At 34.8% G+C, this 18,808-nt stretch overlaps 1 protein-coding gene across 1 annotated transcript; it reads left to right on the plus strand.

Annotated features, from left to right (window-relative positions):
• The first annotated feature begins 4,263 nt into the window (after positions 1 to 4,263).
• Positions 4,264 to 17,169, plus strand: qrich1 (glutamine-rich 1). Its single transcript, XM_051123227.1, has 12 exons — positions 4,264 to 4,451; positions 6,764 to 7,040; positions 7,130 to 7,210; positions 9,041 to 9,178; positions 9,255 to 9,971; positions 10,368 to 10,527; positions 13,362 to 13,516; positions 13,613 to 13,727; positions 13,811 to 13,919; positions 13,998 to 14,149; positions 15,929 to 16,019; positions 16,141 to 17,169. The coding sequence occupies exons 2-12, from the start codon at positions 6,792 to 6,794 to the stop codon at positions 16,328 to 16,330; spliced, it is 2,157 nt and encodes a 718-aa protein (XP_050979184.1). The 5' UTR covers positions 4,264 to 4,451; positions 6,764 to 6,791; the 3' UTR covers positions 16,331 to 17,169.
• Positions 17,170 to 18,808: the final 1,639 nt, after the last annotated feature.

The raw sequence follows: 18,808 nt of genomic DNA on the forward strand, positions 1-18,808 counted from the left end.
TTAATACTTTTATTTAGCAAGGATGCTTTAAATTGATCAAAAGTGATTATAAAGACATTTATAATGTTACAAAACTTTTCTATTTCAGATAAATGCTGTTCTTCTAAACTTTCTATTCATCAAAGAAACCTGAAACAATTCTGCTGAACTCTTTCCAACATAGTAATAATAACTAGATAAAAAAGTTTGTCAAGACAAACTTTAAGTTGGCTTGAGAAAACCAGACCAGAAAGTTTGAAAAAGATAAAAAGTTTAAAAAATTAAAAAGTTTAAAGAAAAAAAAAAACTCGAAACTTCGATGGTGTTCAGTCTGAAATAGGTTGAAGTTTAAAATGGTTTTAAAAGGTTAAAGTTTGCATGTTTTGAAAGCAATACAGTCTCAGATAGATAGATAGATAGATAGTCTCAGATAGTTACTAGCATGTTTTTAACATAATTAGCAAGTTGCTAATATGTTTCTAACATGTTTCTATCATGATTAGCAGGTTGCTAGCATGTTCCTACCATGATTAGCAAGTTTTTAGCATGATGTTAGCATGATTAGCAAGTTGCTAGCATGTTTCAAGCATGATTAGCAGGAGCTAACATGTTTCGAGCATGATTATAGTATGATTAGCAAAATGCTAGCATGTTTCTAGCATGATTAACATGTTGCTAGCATGTTTTTAGCATGATTAGCAGATGCTAGCATGTTTCTAGCATGATTCTAGTATGATTAGCATATTGCTAACATGTTTCTAGCATGATTAGCAAGTTACTAGCATGTTTCAAGCATGATTAGTAGATTACTAACATGTTTTTACCATGATTAGCAAGTTACTAACATGATTCTAGCATGATCAACATGTTAATAGCATGTTGCTAGCATAATTAGCAAATTACTAGCATGTTTAAAGCATGATTAGTAGATTGCTAGCATGTTTTTACCATGATTAGCAGGTTGCTAGCATGTTTCTACCATGATTAGCAGGTTGCTAGCATGTTTCTAGCATGATTAGCAAGTTGCTAGCATATTTCTAGCATGAGTAACAAGTTGTTAACATATTTTTATCATAATTAGCAAGTTGTTAGCATGTTGCCAGCATGTTCCTACCATGATTAGCAAGTTTTTAGCATGATGTTAGCATGATTAGCAAGCTGCTAGCATGTTTCTAGCATGATTAGCAAGTTGCTAGCATGTTTCTAGCACGATTAGCAGGAGCTAACATGTTTCGAGCATGATTCTAGTATGATTAGCAAGATGCTAGCATGTTTCTAGCATGATTAGCATGTTGCTAGCATGTTTTTAGCATGATTAGCAGATGCTAGTGTGTTTCTAGCATGATTCTAGTATGATTAGCAAGATGCTAGCATGTTTCTAGCATGATTAGCATGTTGCTAGCATGTTTTTAGCATGATTAGCAGATGCTAGTGTGTTTCTAGCATGATTCTAGTATGATTATCATATTGCTAACATGTTTCTAGCATGATTAGCAAGTTACTAGCATGTTTCAAGCATGATTAGTAGATTGCTAACATGTTTTTACCATGATTAGCAAGTTACTAGCACGATTCTAGCATGATCAACATGTTAATAGCATGTTGCTAGCATAATTAGCAAATTACTAGCATGTTTCAAGCATGATTAGTAAATTGCTAGCATGTTTTTACCATGATTAGCAGGTTGCTAGCATGTTTCTACCATGATTAGCAGGTTGCTAGCATGTTTCTAGCATGATTAGCAACTTACTAGCATGATTCTGGTTGCTAGGCTTGGCTAGATAGATAAATAGATTAGAAATATTAGAATGGAAGTTTGAATCGATTAGAAATAGTACATAGAAGGGAAGTCTTGATTTAGTCTAAAGGGATTCCAGAAGTTTAAGTTTGAATTTTGTCAGTTGGAGTTTGAATAGTGTTGCTCATTTGAACATTCCGTCAATGGAAGTCTATGGGGTTTTTATGATTTTTAATCTTTAATTTCATAAAAAACTATAAGTTGGATCAGTTAGAAAAGACAAGCTCTAGGAGGAGAAGCGTTCAGAAATTTGGCTAAGAAAAAATAATAAAAAAATAAAATAATAAAAAGCTTGAGTAGCTTAATAAATAAAAGCTGTCTCAAGCCAACCTACTAAATGTTTTTGAGCAGCAAATCAGTATATTAGAATGGTTTCTGAAAGATAATGTGACTGGAGTAATGATGCTAAAAATTCAGCTTTGAAATCACAGGAATAAATTACATTTTAAAATATAGCAGTTTTTTTAAATAGTAAAAAAATATTTCAAAAGTTTACTGTTTTTGCTGTACTTTGGGTCAAATAAATGCAGGCTTGGTGAGCAACAGAGACTTAATTAAAAACATTAAAAATCTTACCGTTCAAAACCTTTTGACTGATAGTGTACACATGTACATTATTTGACATTATATTGTATTGAAAAAATATGCTGAGGTAAAAATAATGCTGTGAGTATATTATTAGTTAAAATTTCCATTTTATCCAATTGTGTACTGCAGTTCTAAAGGGCTGACCTAAATTCAAATAAAAAGTGGTTTCTACAAAAAAAAAAAAAAATGTGTTTGAGTTAACATTAAATCTTAGTGTAAAACATGTATTAGTTGGATCCTGTCATTAATAATTTAATGTACCACTGTTTGCAATAATTAGCATAGGAAATTAAATATTTAGCCCTATACTATTTTAAATACTGATTTTCTGAAATTTACAAACGTGCCTTGCTGAGACCACTTGACTCCTATTATGTAAATTATGAAATGGCTTTTGAAGAGCTATATGTTTATCCAAATTATAGGACAGGGTCATTTTGGGGTTAAGAGAGAGACCGTGGGAATTAACTCTTTCTGAACTCATAACAGTCATATGATTAAGCGATATAGAGCGCATCTCACCCGGTCCACCTTAAGAGCTCAGTCAGGCAGCCTTTTGCAGGGCGATCAGGGGGAGGCCCTCACAGACACATGCTTAGCGCTTTAAGGCGGACTGGAGCGAATAAAGCTCCGCTTAAAGGCACAAGCACGCTGAAATGACACACACAGAATGATTTTATCCCGCTCTTATAACATATCTAAAATACATAAAATGCGTTCTAAAGGATTTTGCGGTCATTCTTTTCTATGTGTTTTTTAATAACCTGCTGTCATTAGTAATAAACAAAGTATTTTACAATTAAATCATAAGCAGTTGTTTCATAGATAATATAGAAAATAAACACACGGGCAAATCACATCTAATTTACCTCTTTTTAAAACGCTAGCCTTTTATAACGCGTTTCAACATATTAATGTGTAAGTTTAACCAACAGCACATCAGTGGACACCGTAATAGCTCTGTTATTTATGTTACCGTGAAACCGTTTAATATAAAGTGCCGTACATAGCGAGTGCGCGCACCCGTGCAAGCTGCTGACGGGCTGCTCCAGCGTTGCCATGTCCGCTAATTATAAGCGGATTATTACTATTATTATTAAAGTTGGATATAAATATGCTGCTGGTTGCATTTTCGTACTTATTTTCAAAATACAGTCGTATTTGGGCTTGTTGGAGTTTGGCCCCCATAGTATGATAAAAATGACCAACCACTAATTTATCAAATACCACCACCTCAATAATAATAAATAAAATAATGAAAAAAAACAATTAAGTGAAAATTAGTAAATTAAGCAATTAATGATAATGCTGTCAAAAGATATTCAGCAATTTGCTCATAGCTAACAATAAATAGACAACAAGATAATAAATAAACACTTAAAACTGAAAATATAATAGTTTAGTACATAATTTAGTTCACTGTATACTCATCAATAATTTCTATATTATAAATTTTTGTAATTAAATATTGTATTATTTTATCTATTTAATCATGTTTATTATAGCCAAATGTGATTATTATTATTGTTTATCAAATAGGTCATACTGTTTCTCTATTTATCCTCACTTTATATTTGTATGATTATTTTATTATTATTATTATTATTATTTATCAAATAGGTGATTGTGTTTCTCTGTTTATTCTCATGTTACTGATTAAACGATTTATTAATTTCTCAGTTAAATTATTGAGCAGCATATATGGGTTCCTTATCAATGTACGCCGTGAATTTCTCTCATTTGCACTACAAACCTGCCTTTTAAAATTTCAAATTGAATTAATAATGCATACGAAATTAATTTTCGCGGGGTATTTTTTATTTGTTTTATTTTGGGGGGGATTTGGCGAAATCTGGCAACACTGTGCTCCGCGTTCATGGCATTGTGAATGTGCTTGCGGCAGCAGTGGAGCCGGAAGGGGGAGCTGCGAATCCGTCCCCGCCTTCACGCTACAGGACAGCCCGGGGTCTAGCGCTGTCACAGGAGGCCTACTTCCGTCAGCTCTATCGCAAACATAGTTATTAAAAAATAACATTTACAGCCATCCGAGTCGTCCAAGAGGCGCGTTTGAATATTTTTCAATACGGTAGGACATGTTTGCACCCGGTCGCAGCGCGGTTTAAACCGTTTCATTTATGTGTGTAGCAGAATAAGCACACGTCACGACATAAATCGCACTTAAATATGGACAAATGTGTTTGAGTGCAAAAATAACGCGATATAGCAAAGCAAATGGACTTTACATGTGCACGGCCAGCTTTAGTTGAGCTTTAGTGGGGTTTTTGTTTTTTGAACGGCGTGTTTTGGCGGAAATTGCTTTGGCTTTTATTTAAGGTAGCATGGGATGATTAGCACGCGAGCTCACGTTAGCTACACGAGTGCGCGCTCGTTGCCACTTTTACTGCGGGGATAATAGTTAATATCTTATAACGGCATGTCATAGATTTATTTAGTATCGTAATGCAGGTCCTCGCACCTTTTTCTGGGGGTTTTGAAGTTCCATTTGACAAAGGTTAGCGAGTTAGCATTGGTGCTAGCATATTTTCGAGGCAAAAGCATTGAGTGGTCCAGTATGTGATTGACCATAAGCGGAGCTAGTTTACAATCGCATACAATCATAATTATTACTCATGTTTATAATTCAGAAAGGTCATATTTGGTCATTTAGAATGGTGTTGGCGTTGTGATTTGAGAACAACCTCATTTATTTTGCTCGAGGGGTCCAAAGTCCAGCAAGGGTATAGGCTGTTTCTGTCATGATTTATACACAGAGCTCTGTATCATTACTAAATCACACGAAACACCTTTAGCCTCCAATTTTTACTATCTAGACTGCAAAGGATGTGTGCAGATTTAATATGTTTATGGTTGGATGGGGTACTGGTGCACTATTTAAAAATGAAATCAGATCTGCATTGTGCAGAGATTGTATTGAATGCCTCTCATATGTCAATGTAGAGCTAGCAGTGATGTAAAAATTCTTATTACTGTTTTTCAGGTTTATTATCCTTGAGTGCGTATAAGCTTTTGGTTATGTTTATGTATATGGATGTGAACTGGTGGTCTAGATAAGTCTATAATGTGATTTACAGTTTTATTGTACTATAATAATTTATATAAACACAAATCAAAATTCATTTATTATGACTATATTATTCCATAGAATAATACTAAAATATTTGTTTTAGGACCGTTTTCACAGACTGTCATGTTACATGTTTCCACAGATATTAACATTGTAAATCTAACTTTAAAATAATAATAATAATAATAATAATAACATCTACACTACCAGTAAAATATTTTTAATGTTTTTTAAAGAATTGTCTTCTACTCGCCAAGCCTGCATTTATTTGATCCAAAATACAGCAAGAGCAGTAATATTGTGAAATATTTGCACTATTTTGAATAACTGCTTTCTATTTGAATATATTTTAAAATGTAATTTATTCCTATGATCAAAACAAAATTTTTAGCATCATTACTCCGGTCTTCAGTGCCACATGATCCTTCAGAAATCATACTAATATGCTGATTTGCTGTTCAAGAAACATTTTTTTTATTATTATCAATATTTTAAACAGTTAAGTAAATTTTTCTCAGGATTCTTTGATGAATAGAAAGATCTAAAGATGAGCGTTTATCTGAAATATAAAGCTTTTGCAACTTAGTGTCAGTATTTATTTATTTTTTGGTGGGGAAAGAAATGATAGAAATTAATACTTTTATTTAGCAAGGATGCTTAAAATTGATCAAAGGTGGTGATTAAGACATTTATAATTTACAAAAGATTTTTATTTCTGGTAAATGCTGTTCTTTTGAACCTTATATTTATCAGAGAAACCTGAAAAAATTCTACTCAGCTGTTTTCAGCATAATAATAATAATAATAATAATAATAAAAGATTTTTTGAGCAGCAAATCAGAATATTAAAATGATTTCTGAAAGATCATACGACTGGAGTGATGATGCTAAAAATTCAGCTTTGAAATCACAGGAATAAATTACATTTTAAAATATATTCAAATAGAAAACAGTTATTTAAAAATATTTCAAAATGTTACTGTTTTTGCTGTACTTTGGATCAAATAAATGCAGGCTTGGTGAGCAGAAGAGCAAAAACGTTTGACTGGTTGCGTACATATACAAAATCTTTAGTTGAATTACCTTGGCATTAAATTACAGAAAACCGGTTAATAGAAACACTATTGTGGATATTTTCTTTTGCTGTTGGAGCAAATGGGAATGCAGAAATTATATTTGTTGTAGTTTTTGTTCATTAACTATAATTGCTTTTGAGTACCACAGATATGCGAAATGGCTCCATAAGACTAATTTCAAACTTCAGTTTGTGTTAAATTTTGACTGGTGTTGTGTTCATGTCATTTTTGTTTCAGGCTCCTGTGCAGGGTGTACTGACCTGTCATGAATGAGCCCATTGAAGGCGGTGCAATCTCGTTCGACGAGTATGTGCGGCAGAAGGCACGCACTATACCTCAGCACCGCATGAAAGAGTTTCTGGAGTCGCTGGCCTCCAAAGGCCCAGAGGTGCTGCAGGAGTTCAGTCAGCAGACCAGCGGCACCACCACTACTATGGTGTACCAGCAAGGTGCCAACTGCATCTACACGGACAGCACAGAGGTGGCGGGCTCATTGTTGGAGCTGGCATGTCCGGTAGGAAAATAATCAGTAGTCATTTACATTTTAGATCTGATTTCAGAAGCAAAAACTAGTGGTTACATTTCTGCTTCATCCCTGCTCAGGTGCAGGTGACGTCTACACAGATCTCCCCACAGCTGGCTGCAGCTGTGCATCAAGCATCTGAACAGCAGATCCAAGTACAGGTATGTCTGTGTCTTTTAATTCTGTTTTTGTGTCTTAACTACAGTATTTATTGTAGTTGTTGGACACTCTGCATTACCAGCATCACACGCATACATTGTGGTACTCTTGTGAAGGAAGTTTTATTTTTGATTTCTTTGTGCACAAAAAGTATTCTCGTAGTTTCATAAATTACAGTTGAACCACTGACGTCACATGGCCTATTTTAACAATGTCCTTACTACCTTTCTGAGCCTTGAACGTGGTAGTTGCGTTGCTGCGTATGCAGGGTCAGAAAGCTCTCGGATTTCATCAGCAATATCTTAATTTGTGTTCTTCAATGGTCACCAAAACTGGTTCCCAACTTTCTCAAAAATAACCTCATGTTCTGCAGAAGAAAGAAAGTCATACAGGTTTGGGACGACATGAAGGTGAGTAATTAATGACAAAATTTTCATTTTTGGGAGAACCGGACAGTTTTGAAAATTAAAAAAAAAAACACTGAGACATTCCTCAAAATATCTTCTTTTGTGTTTTGCAGAAGAAAGTCATACAGGTTTGAAATGGCACAACATTTTAGAATTGCATTTTCTAAGTTTCCTGCCTTTAAATACTGGGAATAATAAAAAGCTTCAAACTGCCAGGGGCATTTTTGTTCCTCTGAAGGGTGTGTAAGTTTAATCTTTCATATTTTGTTACAGTGTAGATCATGAGTTTCAGGCATGATGACTGGTACTGCCAGTGGTGTTGATTATACAGCCTTTGGATAGAATGTCAGCTTTGTTTTTTGTCTGCTCATTTTAGTATCTGAAAAATCAGTCACTCTGAAATTACTTCAGAATTTATCTGTCCTGATATTAGTTTGACATATGATTGCTGTGGAGCTGCTTACATGATGAGAATAATATTAGAATTGTAGGCATCTCGAATGCAGTGTGAACTTAGCACCTTTCCCAGGAAGATGCTGGCAGCATTTTGCCATGTCTCTTTTTAGCAAGAAGCAAAAAACATTTAAAGGGATAGTTCACCCCAAAATAAAAATTCTGTCATTAATTACTCACCTTCATGTCGTTCCAAACCCGTAAGACCTTCAATTCAACACAAATTAAGGTATTTTTGATGAAATCCAAGAGCTTTCTTTGCTGCATAGACAGCAACATAACTGACATGTTCAAGGCCCAGAAAGGTAGTAAGGACATTGTTAAAATAGTCCATGTGACATCAGTGGTTTAGCCTTAAAGAAGTTCACTTCCAGAACAAAAAATTCTGGAAGTGAAAAAAATAAATAAATAAGGATTTCTCTCCATATAGTGGACTTCTATGGTGCCCGTGAGTTTGAACTTTCAAAATGCAGTTTAAATGCAGCTTCAAAGGGCTCTAAACGATCCCAGCCAAGGAAGAAGGGTTTTATCTATCAAAACGATTTGTTATTTTCTAAAAGAAAATTACCATTTATATACTTTTTAACCTCAAATGCTTGTCTCGTCTAGCTCGTGTACTCTGTGTATTTCAGTTCAGGACAGTTAGGGTATGTCAAAAACTCCCGTCTTATTTTCTCCTCCAACTTCAGAATCGTCCTACATCACTGCAGAAATACCGACCCAGTGTTCACAAAGTGAACATGCAAAAATCAATCATTTTTGACCTACCCTGTCTAAATTTATCTGTAAATTTTTGTTCTGAAAGTAAACTTCTTTAACTTTATGAAGCTACAAGAATACTTTTTGTGTGCGAAGAAAATAAAAACAATTTTCTTCAACAATTTCTTCTCTTCTGTGTCAGTCCTGTGATCACAAGAGAACCTGGAGGATATCATGACATAATTTTTGCTCTAAATACCCCTCTATTCGTAGGTGCAGATCCAGGGGGAGCAGGGTCAGACAGTTGGCCAGGTACTTCAGGTGGCCTCTCCGACCCAACAGCACCTACAAGGAGTTACCACTACACAGCTGGTACAACAGGGAGAACTCACAGAGGAACAACAACAACAGGTAATGCACGCCAACACATGATCAGCTTTACAGCTTATGCATGTTAAATCTGTAATGTAACTGAAATGTCTCTCAGATCCAAGCCCAGCTGGTTGCAGCTGTTGCCGGAGGTCAGCAGATTCAGATCCAGACTGTGGAGGCTCTGTCTCCTCCTCAGCAGCAGGGCTCCCCGAGAGAGGCAGAGAGGCGACCTGGAGCCTCACCCGCTGTTCTCCAGCCTGCAAAGAAACGCAAAGTGGACGTCCCAACAGTTGTGTCCTACTCGATTCCTCAAGGGCAGCAGCTGGCTACTGTATTGGCCATCCCACAGGGCCAACAGCAGGGCTATTTGTCACTTCGACCAGACCTGCTGACTGTCGATAGCACTCATCTTTACAGCGCCACGGGTACCATCACAGGCCCAGCCGGTGAGACCTGGACCATACCTGTGTACTCGGCCCCACAGCAGCAAGGTGTGGCCCACATCGCCATCCCACAGGAGGCCTACAGCACCGTGCAGGTCCAGGCATCGCCTACCGATAAAGACAAAGACAAGATGATAATCGGTGCGTCTCAGGCTGCCGGGGCAGTGGCCGTTCCGGTGTCTGGCTCAGGAGTGACCACTCAGGAGGAAGTTGTACATTCGCTGTTCCCGGCACAGTTTATGAATGGAAACATTCACATCCCTGTAGCAGTGCAGACCGTAGGGGGCACTTACTCTGGGACGACACAGGCCCTGCACATATGGGATCCGCAGCAACAGCAGCAACACATACAGGATGGAGAGGCTCAGGAACAACAGCTCCACCTGCAGGTGAACATATTCTAAGAGGAATGCTTAAAAGAGAAGTCCACTTTCAAAAAAAAAGATTTAGATATAATGTACTCACCCCCTTGCCATCCAAGATGTTCATGCATTTCTTTCTTCAGTCGTAAAGAAATTGTTTTTTGAGGAGAACATATCAGTCCATTATATGGAGAAAAATTCTGAAATGTTTTCCTCAAAAAACTTTCTTTGCGACTGAAGAAAGAAAGACATGAACATCTTAGATGACAAGGGGGTGAGTACATTATATGTGAATCTTTGTTTTGGAAGTGGACTTCTCCTTTAAGTATTCATAGCTCCAGGGCTTTCTCAAGTCATTTAGCATTTCGTCAGTAGTTGATGTGCATTTAACCATAATGAAAAATCATATCACTGTGTTTTCAGGCGCAGACTGAGGCGGAACCACAGGTGGAACCTCCTCCGGAGCTGGTCCTGCCCAACACGCTGAAGCCTGAGGAAGGGCTGGAGGTGTGGAGGCTTTGGGTTCAGCGCAAAAATGCTGAGCTGGACAAGAATGAACAAAATAAGCTGGCACCTATTGGACGTGAGTTAATGTTTTAATCTTTACTTCTGCCGCCAATGAATCTAGGGTTGTTACTGATTTGAGTTTTATTAGGCAATAGCAATATGAGTGAAATTTAATGATTCTAGATTTTCAGTCAACAGTGAAAAACGAATATGGTTTGGAACACATGCAGTAATTAAATGCAATGTTTAACTTTTTGCTTTAAACAAAGCAATAGCCTTCATGTATTTCTCAATCATGTGTGCACATACACTTATAAGCAGATTTGGTCAGTAGTTGGTATTATATTGTTTAGAATAAATCTTGAATAGTATAGAATAGTAGACTTAAGTTGTTTGCTGTGTTTAAAAACGAATCATGCAATTCTTACATGAATTCATTCAGCTAAACAATTTTTTTTTTTCAAATGTTTGTGGTCAGTTTTTTTTTAAACTTTGTAAGAGTAGGACCCTATAATTTCTGCAAAGTGAAAAACATGATTGGATCGCGGAATTCAGTTATAATGTTACTTCATGAGCTTTTTACCATTTCTTTTGAAAAAAATTAGTGTGATATATACAAAGAGAAACTTACAGGTCTTTACAGCAACCCATCAAAATAAAAGTTCGGTTTAACTTGAAGAAACTGTGACAGTAATGTATAACTTAATGAAATGATAGTACTACTATTAATAATAAAATTATTATTAAACACTATTTTTTAAGAAATAGTTACCAGAGAAGTGATTTACCAGAAAAATGTAAATGCACAACACAGTATTTCTGAACAAAATAAATATATATTTTTTGTTTGTAATAAAATCAGTTAATTAGAGATACTTTTGATTATTAAAATGTAGTGAAACCATTAAAATGGAATCCAAAAAAATAATGGAAAATATTTGGTAAATATAAAACTGAATTTAAGGAAAAAAAAAAGTATTTCATAGGGCCTTTATGTACTTTTATTAAACTTTTAATAAATTGATGTTAAATTGTGTATGTTTTATGATTAATCAGGCATGCTTTTTATTAATACATGTTAATTTAACCATTAAAACAGAGCTTAGAAAAATTAAAATGGAAAAGAATTGAATCCAGAAAAATTTAAATAGAAAAACAGAATTTGGAAAAAAAAAAAAAAAAAAAAAAAAAAAAAATTCATTGGGCCCTAAAGAGTAAATAAGTTGTTTTAAATTATTTTTAAATAATTAAATTATTATTATTACAGAATAGTTCACCATATTGCTGTTTTTACTGTATTTGTGATCAAATAAATGTGATGCGATCTAGGAAAACCCAACACGTGAAATTTGACCTTTTTTAGGTTTTGATATCATATGAAAGCTAGATTCAAATCCTTTCCAAAACTGTTTTTATTTTATCCATTTTGTCCATGAACGTAACAAGGGTTATGGCTATCTTAAGTTGGCTGATAGCTATGATTTTCAGGAATGGAATTTTGAGAAAAACAGGTATAAAGAGAGCACTGCATCATTACACAAACAGACTAATGTTACCCTGAAGAGGACAGTTTTCCATTGATTATCATGGGCATAGTCTGAACTTTTGGTCACCACTTGTATCTTTAGATAGCTTGAATAGTGTACCTTGTAATTTACATTTAGAAAAGCACGCGCAGCACAACTGTTCACGCACTGTGCATAAAACAGACTGTCGTTGGACGACTCCTCTTTAGTAACTACTTCTGATCCTTCGTCTCTGGATGTGAAATAGTCCGTTATAACATTGTTTAGGGCACTGACATCACCAGGATTGAGCAGATTGAGACGAGTAAGATCGTTTAAGTGAGCAGCTACTTCTGACTGGGTTCTGTTGGGCTCCGCCATCTCACAATATTAAAAAATAAATAAATAAAACTTTGCATGCAGTTTACACAGGACTGGTGGGAAATGTACATTGATACACCTTTATTAAACATATCACGTGGTTTATTTTGATAGGTTAACGAGAGAAAAAGATAAAGCACCTCAGCAGCCTGTTCTTAACAAAAGAGAAAGAGAGTCATTTCTGCTTGCTGCAATAAATCGCTGTTTTTCTGCACTAAACAGGTGAATTTTGCCAAGATATTTTCAGAGGCAATAGACAAGATGTTATAGAATAATAATTTAATAATTTACATTCAACCTATTTTTTTAATTTCCTGAATCCGACGGGTTTTCCCAGATCGCATCACAAATGCAACCCTTGAGGAGCAGAGACGACTTGCCACCCCAACATTTTTTAAACAGTGTGTATATAAATAAATAAATAATTTATTTAGTGAAATTGCTGACTTTTTTCTTTTTTAAAGTCTTAAAAGGTCTTAAAGGAATAGTTCACCCAAAAATGAAAATTCTATCATTATTTACTCACCCTCATGTCGTTCCAAACCCATAAAACTTTTATTCATCTTCAGAACACAAATAAAGATATTTTTGATGAAATCCAAGAGCTTTCTGACATCTGTAGACAGCAAGGGTCCTTCCATGGTCAAGGTACAGAAACATAGTAATGACGTTGTTAAAATAGTTTGTGACATCAGTGGCTAAACCGTAATTTTAAGAAGCTACGAGAATACTTTTTGTGCCCCACCCCAAAAAAGCACGACTTTATTCAACAATTCTGCTCCTCTGTGTTACCCTAGCACCATTTAGGAGAGTATGCGTAACGTAAACAATGCGTGCACGTGTGCGCCACGCTTTTTTTTACGTTCAGAAAGTAGTGCGTGCATGTGTCATGATACTCTCCAAAATGGTGCTAGAGTGACACAGAGGAGAGGAATGGTTGAATAAAGTTATTATATGTAAACTGTGTTTTTGTTGAGCATCTTGTGATGTTTATTAGCAGCAAAATGAATGTCTGTCTCTGCAGGTCGACAGCCGCTGCGCTTCCAGGATGATCTTGTGTCAAGTTCAGTGGGCGAGCTGAACTTGGCTCTGTCTCTGATGACCCAAGAGTCTCGTGGGCTGGAGGGGGAGCCATTTGAACCTGATTCACTATACTATGTATTTTTATGTATACAGAAAGTATGTCTTATTTCTTCATATTTTTGTTTCTGCTGATTATGCTGGATCATTAGTTTGCATAAGCTGATTTCCTTCTCTTTTTTTTGTTTTGTACAGTACATGTTTGAGAACGGCAGAGTAGACGACATCTTTTCTGATCAGTACTACAGCCGGTTCTGTCAGTGTTTACACAAAATTCTCGAAGAGTGGAGGCCCAGTGTTCACCCTCTTGGTAAGAAGGCGGTTTGTGTGTTTTCAAATGGTCTGCTTTTGAGTCTTGTGACGTGTATGTTAATTGTGTTTCTATTTTGCCAGGATACATTATCCCAAGTCATGTGACAGAGGAGATGCTGTGGGAGTGTAAGCAGCTGGGAGCTCATTCTCCATCCACTCTCCTTACTACATTGATGTACTTCAACACAAAGTAAGTCGTCTTCTCTTCTCAGTTCTTCAAGGATGATGGCAATGAGAGCTCAGGGGTTATAATGTTGTCTCTGCACAGGTACTTTCACTTGACCACAGTGGAGCAGCATATGAAAGTGGCCTTCTCCAAAGTGCTCAGACACACCAAGAAGAACCCCACCAACCCTAAAGACAAGAGCACCAGCATCCGCTACCTGAAAGGAGTCGGGCCACACCATGTTGGACAGAAAGGTTCGGAGGCAGACACCAACTTTAAAATTTACCCTTACTTACACTGCCATTCAAAAGTTTGGAATCAGTAGGACTTGTAATGTTTTATAAAGAAATCTCTTCAAGGCTGCGTTTATTTGATCAAAGATACAGAAAAAAACAGTAAAATTGTGAAATGTGTTTACAATATAAAATAATGGTTTCTATTTTAATATGCTTTAAAATATAGTTTATTCCTGTAATGCAAAGCTGAATTTTCATCAGTCTTTAGTGTCACATGATCCTTTAGAAATCATTCTAATATGCTGATTTGTTATTAGAATTATCAATGTTGGAAACAGTTGTGCTGGCAAATAATTTTTTGGAACCTGTGATACTTTTTTTCAGGATTCTAAGATGAATAAAAAGTTAAAAAGAACAACATTTATCCAAAATCTAACAATTGTCTAACAATATAAGTCTTTGCTATCACTTTTTATCAATTTAACACATCCTTGTGGAATAAAAGTATTTTTTTATTTCAAAAAAAGAATGAAAATGTACTGACCCCAAACTTTTGAACGGTAGTGTATATTGTTAGAAAAGATTTATATTTTAAATGAATGCTATTTTTTTTTAACTTTATTCATCAAAGAATCTTGAAAAAACTATCACCAGTTAAAAAAAAAACTGTTTCCAACATTGATAATAAATCAGCATATTAGAATGATTACTGAAGGATCATGTGACACTGAAGACTGGATTAATAATACTGAAAATTCATCTTTGATCACATAAATAAATTAGATTTTAATGTATGTTAAAATAGAAAAACAAATATTGCACAATATTACATTGTTTTTCTTTATTTTTGATCAAATAAACAGCCTTGATGAGTATAAGAAACTTTAAAACATTAAAAATCTTACTGATCCCAAACTTTTGAATGGCAGTGTTTGGGCTGAGGTTTTGTCTTTTTTTGTTTTTTAATGTTTTGAAAACTGTTGCACACCAATGCTCTAAGGCTGAATTTATTTGTTTAAAAATAAATTAAAAACCGCAATATTATGAAATATTATTATACATTTAAAATGATTGTTTTCTTTTTTAATATATTAAAATGAATGTTTTTTCCTGTAAAGCAAAGCTGAATTTTCCGCATCATTACTCCAGTCTTCAATGTCACATGATCCTTCAGAAATCATTCTAATATGCTGATTTTATGCTCAAGAAACATTTCTTGTCAATTTTTGAAAACAGTTGTGCTGCTTAATACTGTGCTTTTAAAACATTTAGAAAGTTATAGCTTTATTAGTATCTAGAGTAACTAATAACCTGATGTAATTTTGGAAATTTTTGCAGTATTTCTAGCAAACAAGACACTAATTGCACATACATTTAAACACTACAAAATATATTTGTTTAAAAAAAAAAAAATATATATATATATATATATATATATATATATATATATATATATATATATATATATATATATATATAAAATTCAAATTAGAAAATAATTGTATGTTCACTCTTGGCCATGGAAACTTCTGCTATGTTTATTTTATTTTAATAAATTATTAAAGTAATAATTTATTTTGTTTAACAGTCTTCAGCTGTAAATATTTTTGAAAATACTGGTTAGATGTTAAGTTTATGTATTTATTTATTTTGGTGTGTGTAGTCTATAATTGTCTATAATTTTACCATGAACAAATGAATGGAAGAGTTACAGAAAGTCATGTAAAACTCATAAATTCATTGGTCCAAAGTTGGATTTTTATGAAAAGTCATAAATGACATTTATTGTTGTTCTAGTGACAGACGACATGTACGCAGAACAGGCTGAGGACCCAGAGAACCCGCTGCGTTGTCCCATCAAGCTCTATGACTTTTACCTCTTCAAATGGTGAGCCACTGTTTGTCATATGCTAGTGCAATAGCTGGTGCAGTGTATTATAAATGTAAATGATTATAAATATACCTTTCCTTTACTCTCTTTTCCTCATTTTTCTTTTGTCTGTCCTCAGCCCTCAGACTGCCAAGGGTCGTAATGACACGTATTACCTGACTCCAGAGCCTGTTGTGGCACCAAACAGCCCTATTTGGTACTCCACTCAGCCAATCACGAGCGAGCAGCTGGAGCACATGCTAACACGCATCATGATGGTGCGGGAAATCCAGGAGATAATCTCAATCGCGCAGGCCAGTGTACACTGAGAGAAGACAAGGGCGAGCAAAAGAAAAGCAAGATGGAATAAGAGAGAGAGCGGCTTTCTCCAGCGCTCCATCATGCCATCATCCTCTCCTTTCTCGAAGAGACTGAATCAAATTGCCTCTGCACCGTCTCATTATATTTGATCCATGAGCAAAGAGATTTAAGAGGAGTTTTCAGTGAACTGGACATACATAAAAGCCTTTTTTTTTCATTTTAGATACAGGAACTATTTCTGTTCGTTCCTCTAATGACCATTGAAACGCATTTGCCCAGATCCCTTGATGTGTGCATTTTCTCTTTCTGCCATGTATGTTACGCTCCATCCTTCTTCCCACTGTCCTCTCTCTCTGTTTAATTTTCTTTAAGTAAGTGCTGAACTATAAGGATCTGATAGGTTTTTAAGACTGAACTTCAGTGATTATTGGCAGTGGACTGGAACACCATATGATGGACAGTTGGAAACACATTGAAAAACATGGCCTCATTCATCTGTAACACATAACACAACCCCCGCTCATCCCCCCAGGAGCTTGCAGTAGCAGAGTTCACGTACCTGAGGAGTGTATTATACCATGAAGACTTTTTGGTTCTGTTTTTATTTTTTTTTTTATATATACATGCATCTATGGTAACCTGATATGTATTGATATTATAGTGGTGCTGGAGAATTGAAGCCTGTGTTTTCAAACATGCCTTTTTGTACAGTGAATTACCTGTATGTGTCGTCTTTGACCCTTTCCGGAGTCTCTGGGCAGTTTTGTGTCACAAACACACACAGGCCTCATTCATAACACAGAAACAGAATAAATTTCTATGTAAGTAGTTCACAAAACTATTATTACATGCGTTTTTGAATTTAATACTTCACACAATTATTTTGCAAAGACATTGCACAATGGATGTGTCTGTATTAAAATTTTGCATTTTAGCCAATGAGAATTTTTGTTTAAAAAAAAAAAGATATATGTGACCCTGGACCACAAAACCAGTCATAGGGTTCAGTTTTTTGAAATTGAGATTTATACATTATCTGAAAGCTAAATAAGCTTAATTTAAATAAGCTTTCCATTGATTTATGGTTTATTATGGCTGAGATACAGCTATTTTAAAATCTGGAATCAGAGGGTGCAAAAAAAAAAAAAAAAAATATATATATATATATATATATATATATATATATATACAGTAGTCAACATTTGAAGTGGATCAAAAAAAGTTCAGAAAAGTTGTCCTAAGACAAGAACAGGCGTTCTTTTTGGTTGTAGGACAAATTTAACAAAAGGTTTCGATCCACTTCAAATGTTGACTACTATATATATATATATATATATATATATATATATATATTGAGAAAGCCACCTTTAAAGTTGTCCAAATGAGGTTCTTAGCAATGTATATTACTAATCAAAAATTAAGTTTTGATATATTTACAGTATGAAATTTACAAGATAGCTTCATGGAACATGGTCTTTACTTAACATCCTAATTATTTTCGGCATAAATTAAAAATTGATCATTTTTAGCCATACAGTGTATTTTTGGCTATTGCTACAAATATACCCATGCTACTTAAGACTGGTTTTGTGGTCCAGGGTCACATATGTATGAAACACTAGACAAAAGTCTTAACCGGGGGGCTTCAGCAAAACTTTGAATGAATAATTTAAAATATGACAACACAAGCATTAAATAGCTAAAACTCAAAGATATCTTTGTCCCTTCAATGACAGTTTGGTTTTCTTTTTAAAATCTGGATTCCCACTATCTTGAAAACCCTGAAGCCAATTTCTAGACCTTAAAAATTCTGTACAATATTATATTGCGTATATATAATAGATTGGTTCACTTCCAGAACACAAAATAACAGATAATGTACTCACCCCCTTGTCATCCAAGATGTTCATGTCTTTCTTTCTTCAGTCGTAAAGAAATTTTTTTTTTTAAGGAAAACATTTCAGGATTTTTCTCCATATGGTGGACTTCTATGGTGCCCGCAAGTTTGAACTTCCAAAATGCAGTTTAAATGTAGCTTCAAACCAGCCGAGGAAGAAGAGTCTTAGAATCTAATGGTTATTTTCTAAAAACAATTTACAGTTTCTATACTTTTTAACCTCAAATGCTCATCTTGTCTTGTTCTGCAGTTTTACATTTTTTGTAAAGGGCGTTTACATCCTTCTTTGGATGTTCACTTTGTAAACACTGGGTCGGTACTTCTGCAGCGATGTAGGATGATTTTAAAGTTGAGGGAAAACATGAGATGAGAAATTTTCGGCATACCCTAACTGTCATAGACAGAAAAAAAACAGTTCAGCAGAGTTAGACCAAGACGAGTGTTTGCAGTTAAAAATGCATAAATTGTAAAAAAAAAAAAATTTTCTTTTAGAAAATAACCGATCATTTTGCTAGATAAGACCCTTTTTCCTTGACTCAGATTGTTTAGAGCCTTTGAAGCTGCATTTAAACTGCATTTTGGAAGTTCA

Source organism: Labeo rohita, chromosome 11 (genome assembly GCF_022985175.1).
Source record: "Labeo rohita strain BAU-BD-2019 chromosome 11, IGBB_LRoh.1.0, whole genome shotgun sequence".
Lineage (NCBI taxonomy): Eukaryota > Metazoa > Chordata > Actinopteri > Cypriniformes > Cyprinidae > Labeo > Labeo rohita.

Coding starts and splice junctions, on each gene's coding strand:
- qrich1 (XM_051123227.1), top strand. CDS start 6,792: ATGAATGAGCCCATTGAAGGCGGTGCAATCTCGTTCGACGAGTATGTG. Junction 7,041..7,129: donor TGTTGGAGCTGGCATGTCCG/GTAGGAAAATAA, acceptor ATCCCTGCTCAG/GTGCAGGTGACGTCTACACA. Junction 16,020..16,140: donor GACTTTTACCTCTTCAAATG/GTGAGCCACTGT, acceptor GTCTGTCCTCAG/CCCTCAGACTGCCAAGGGTC.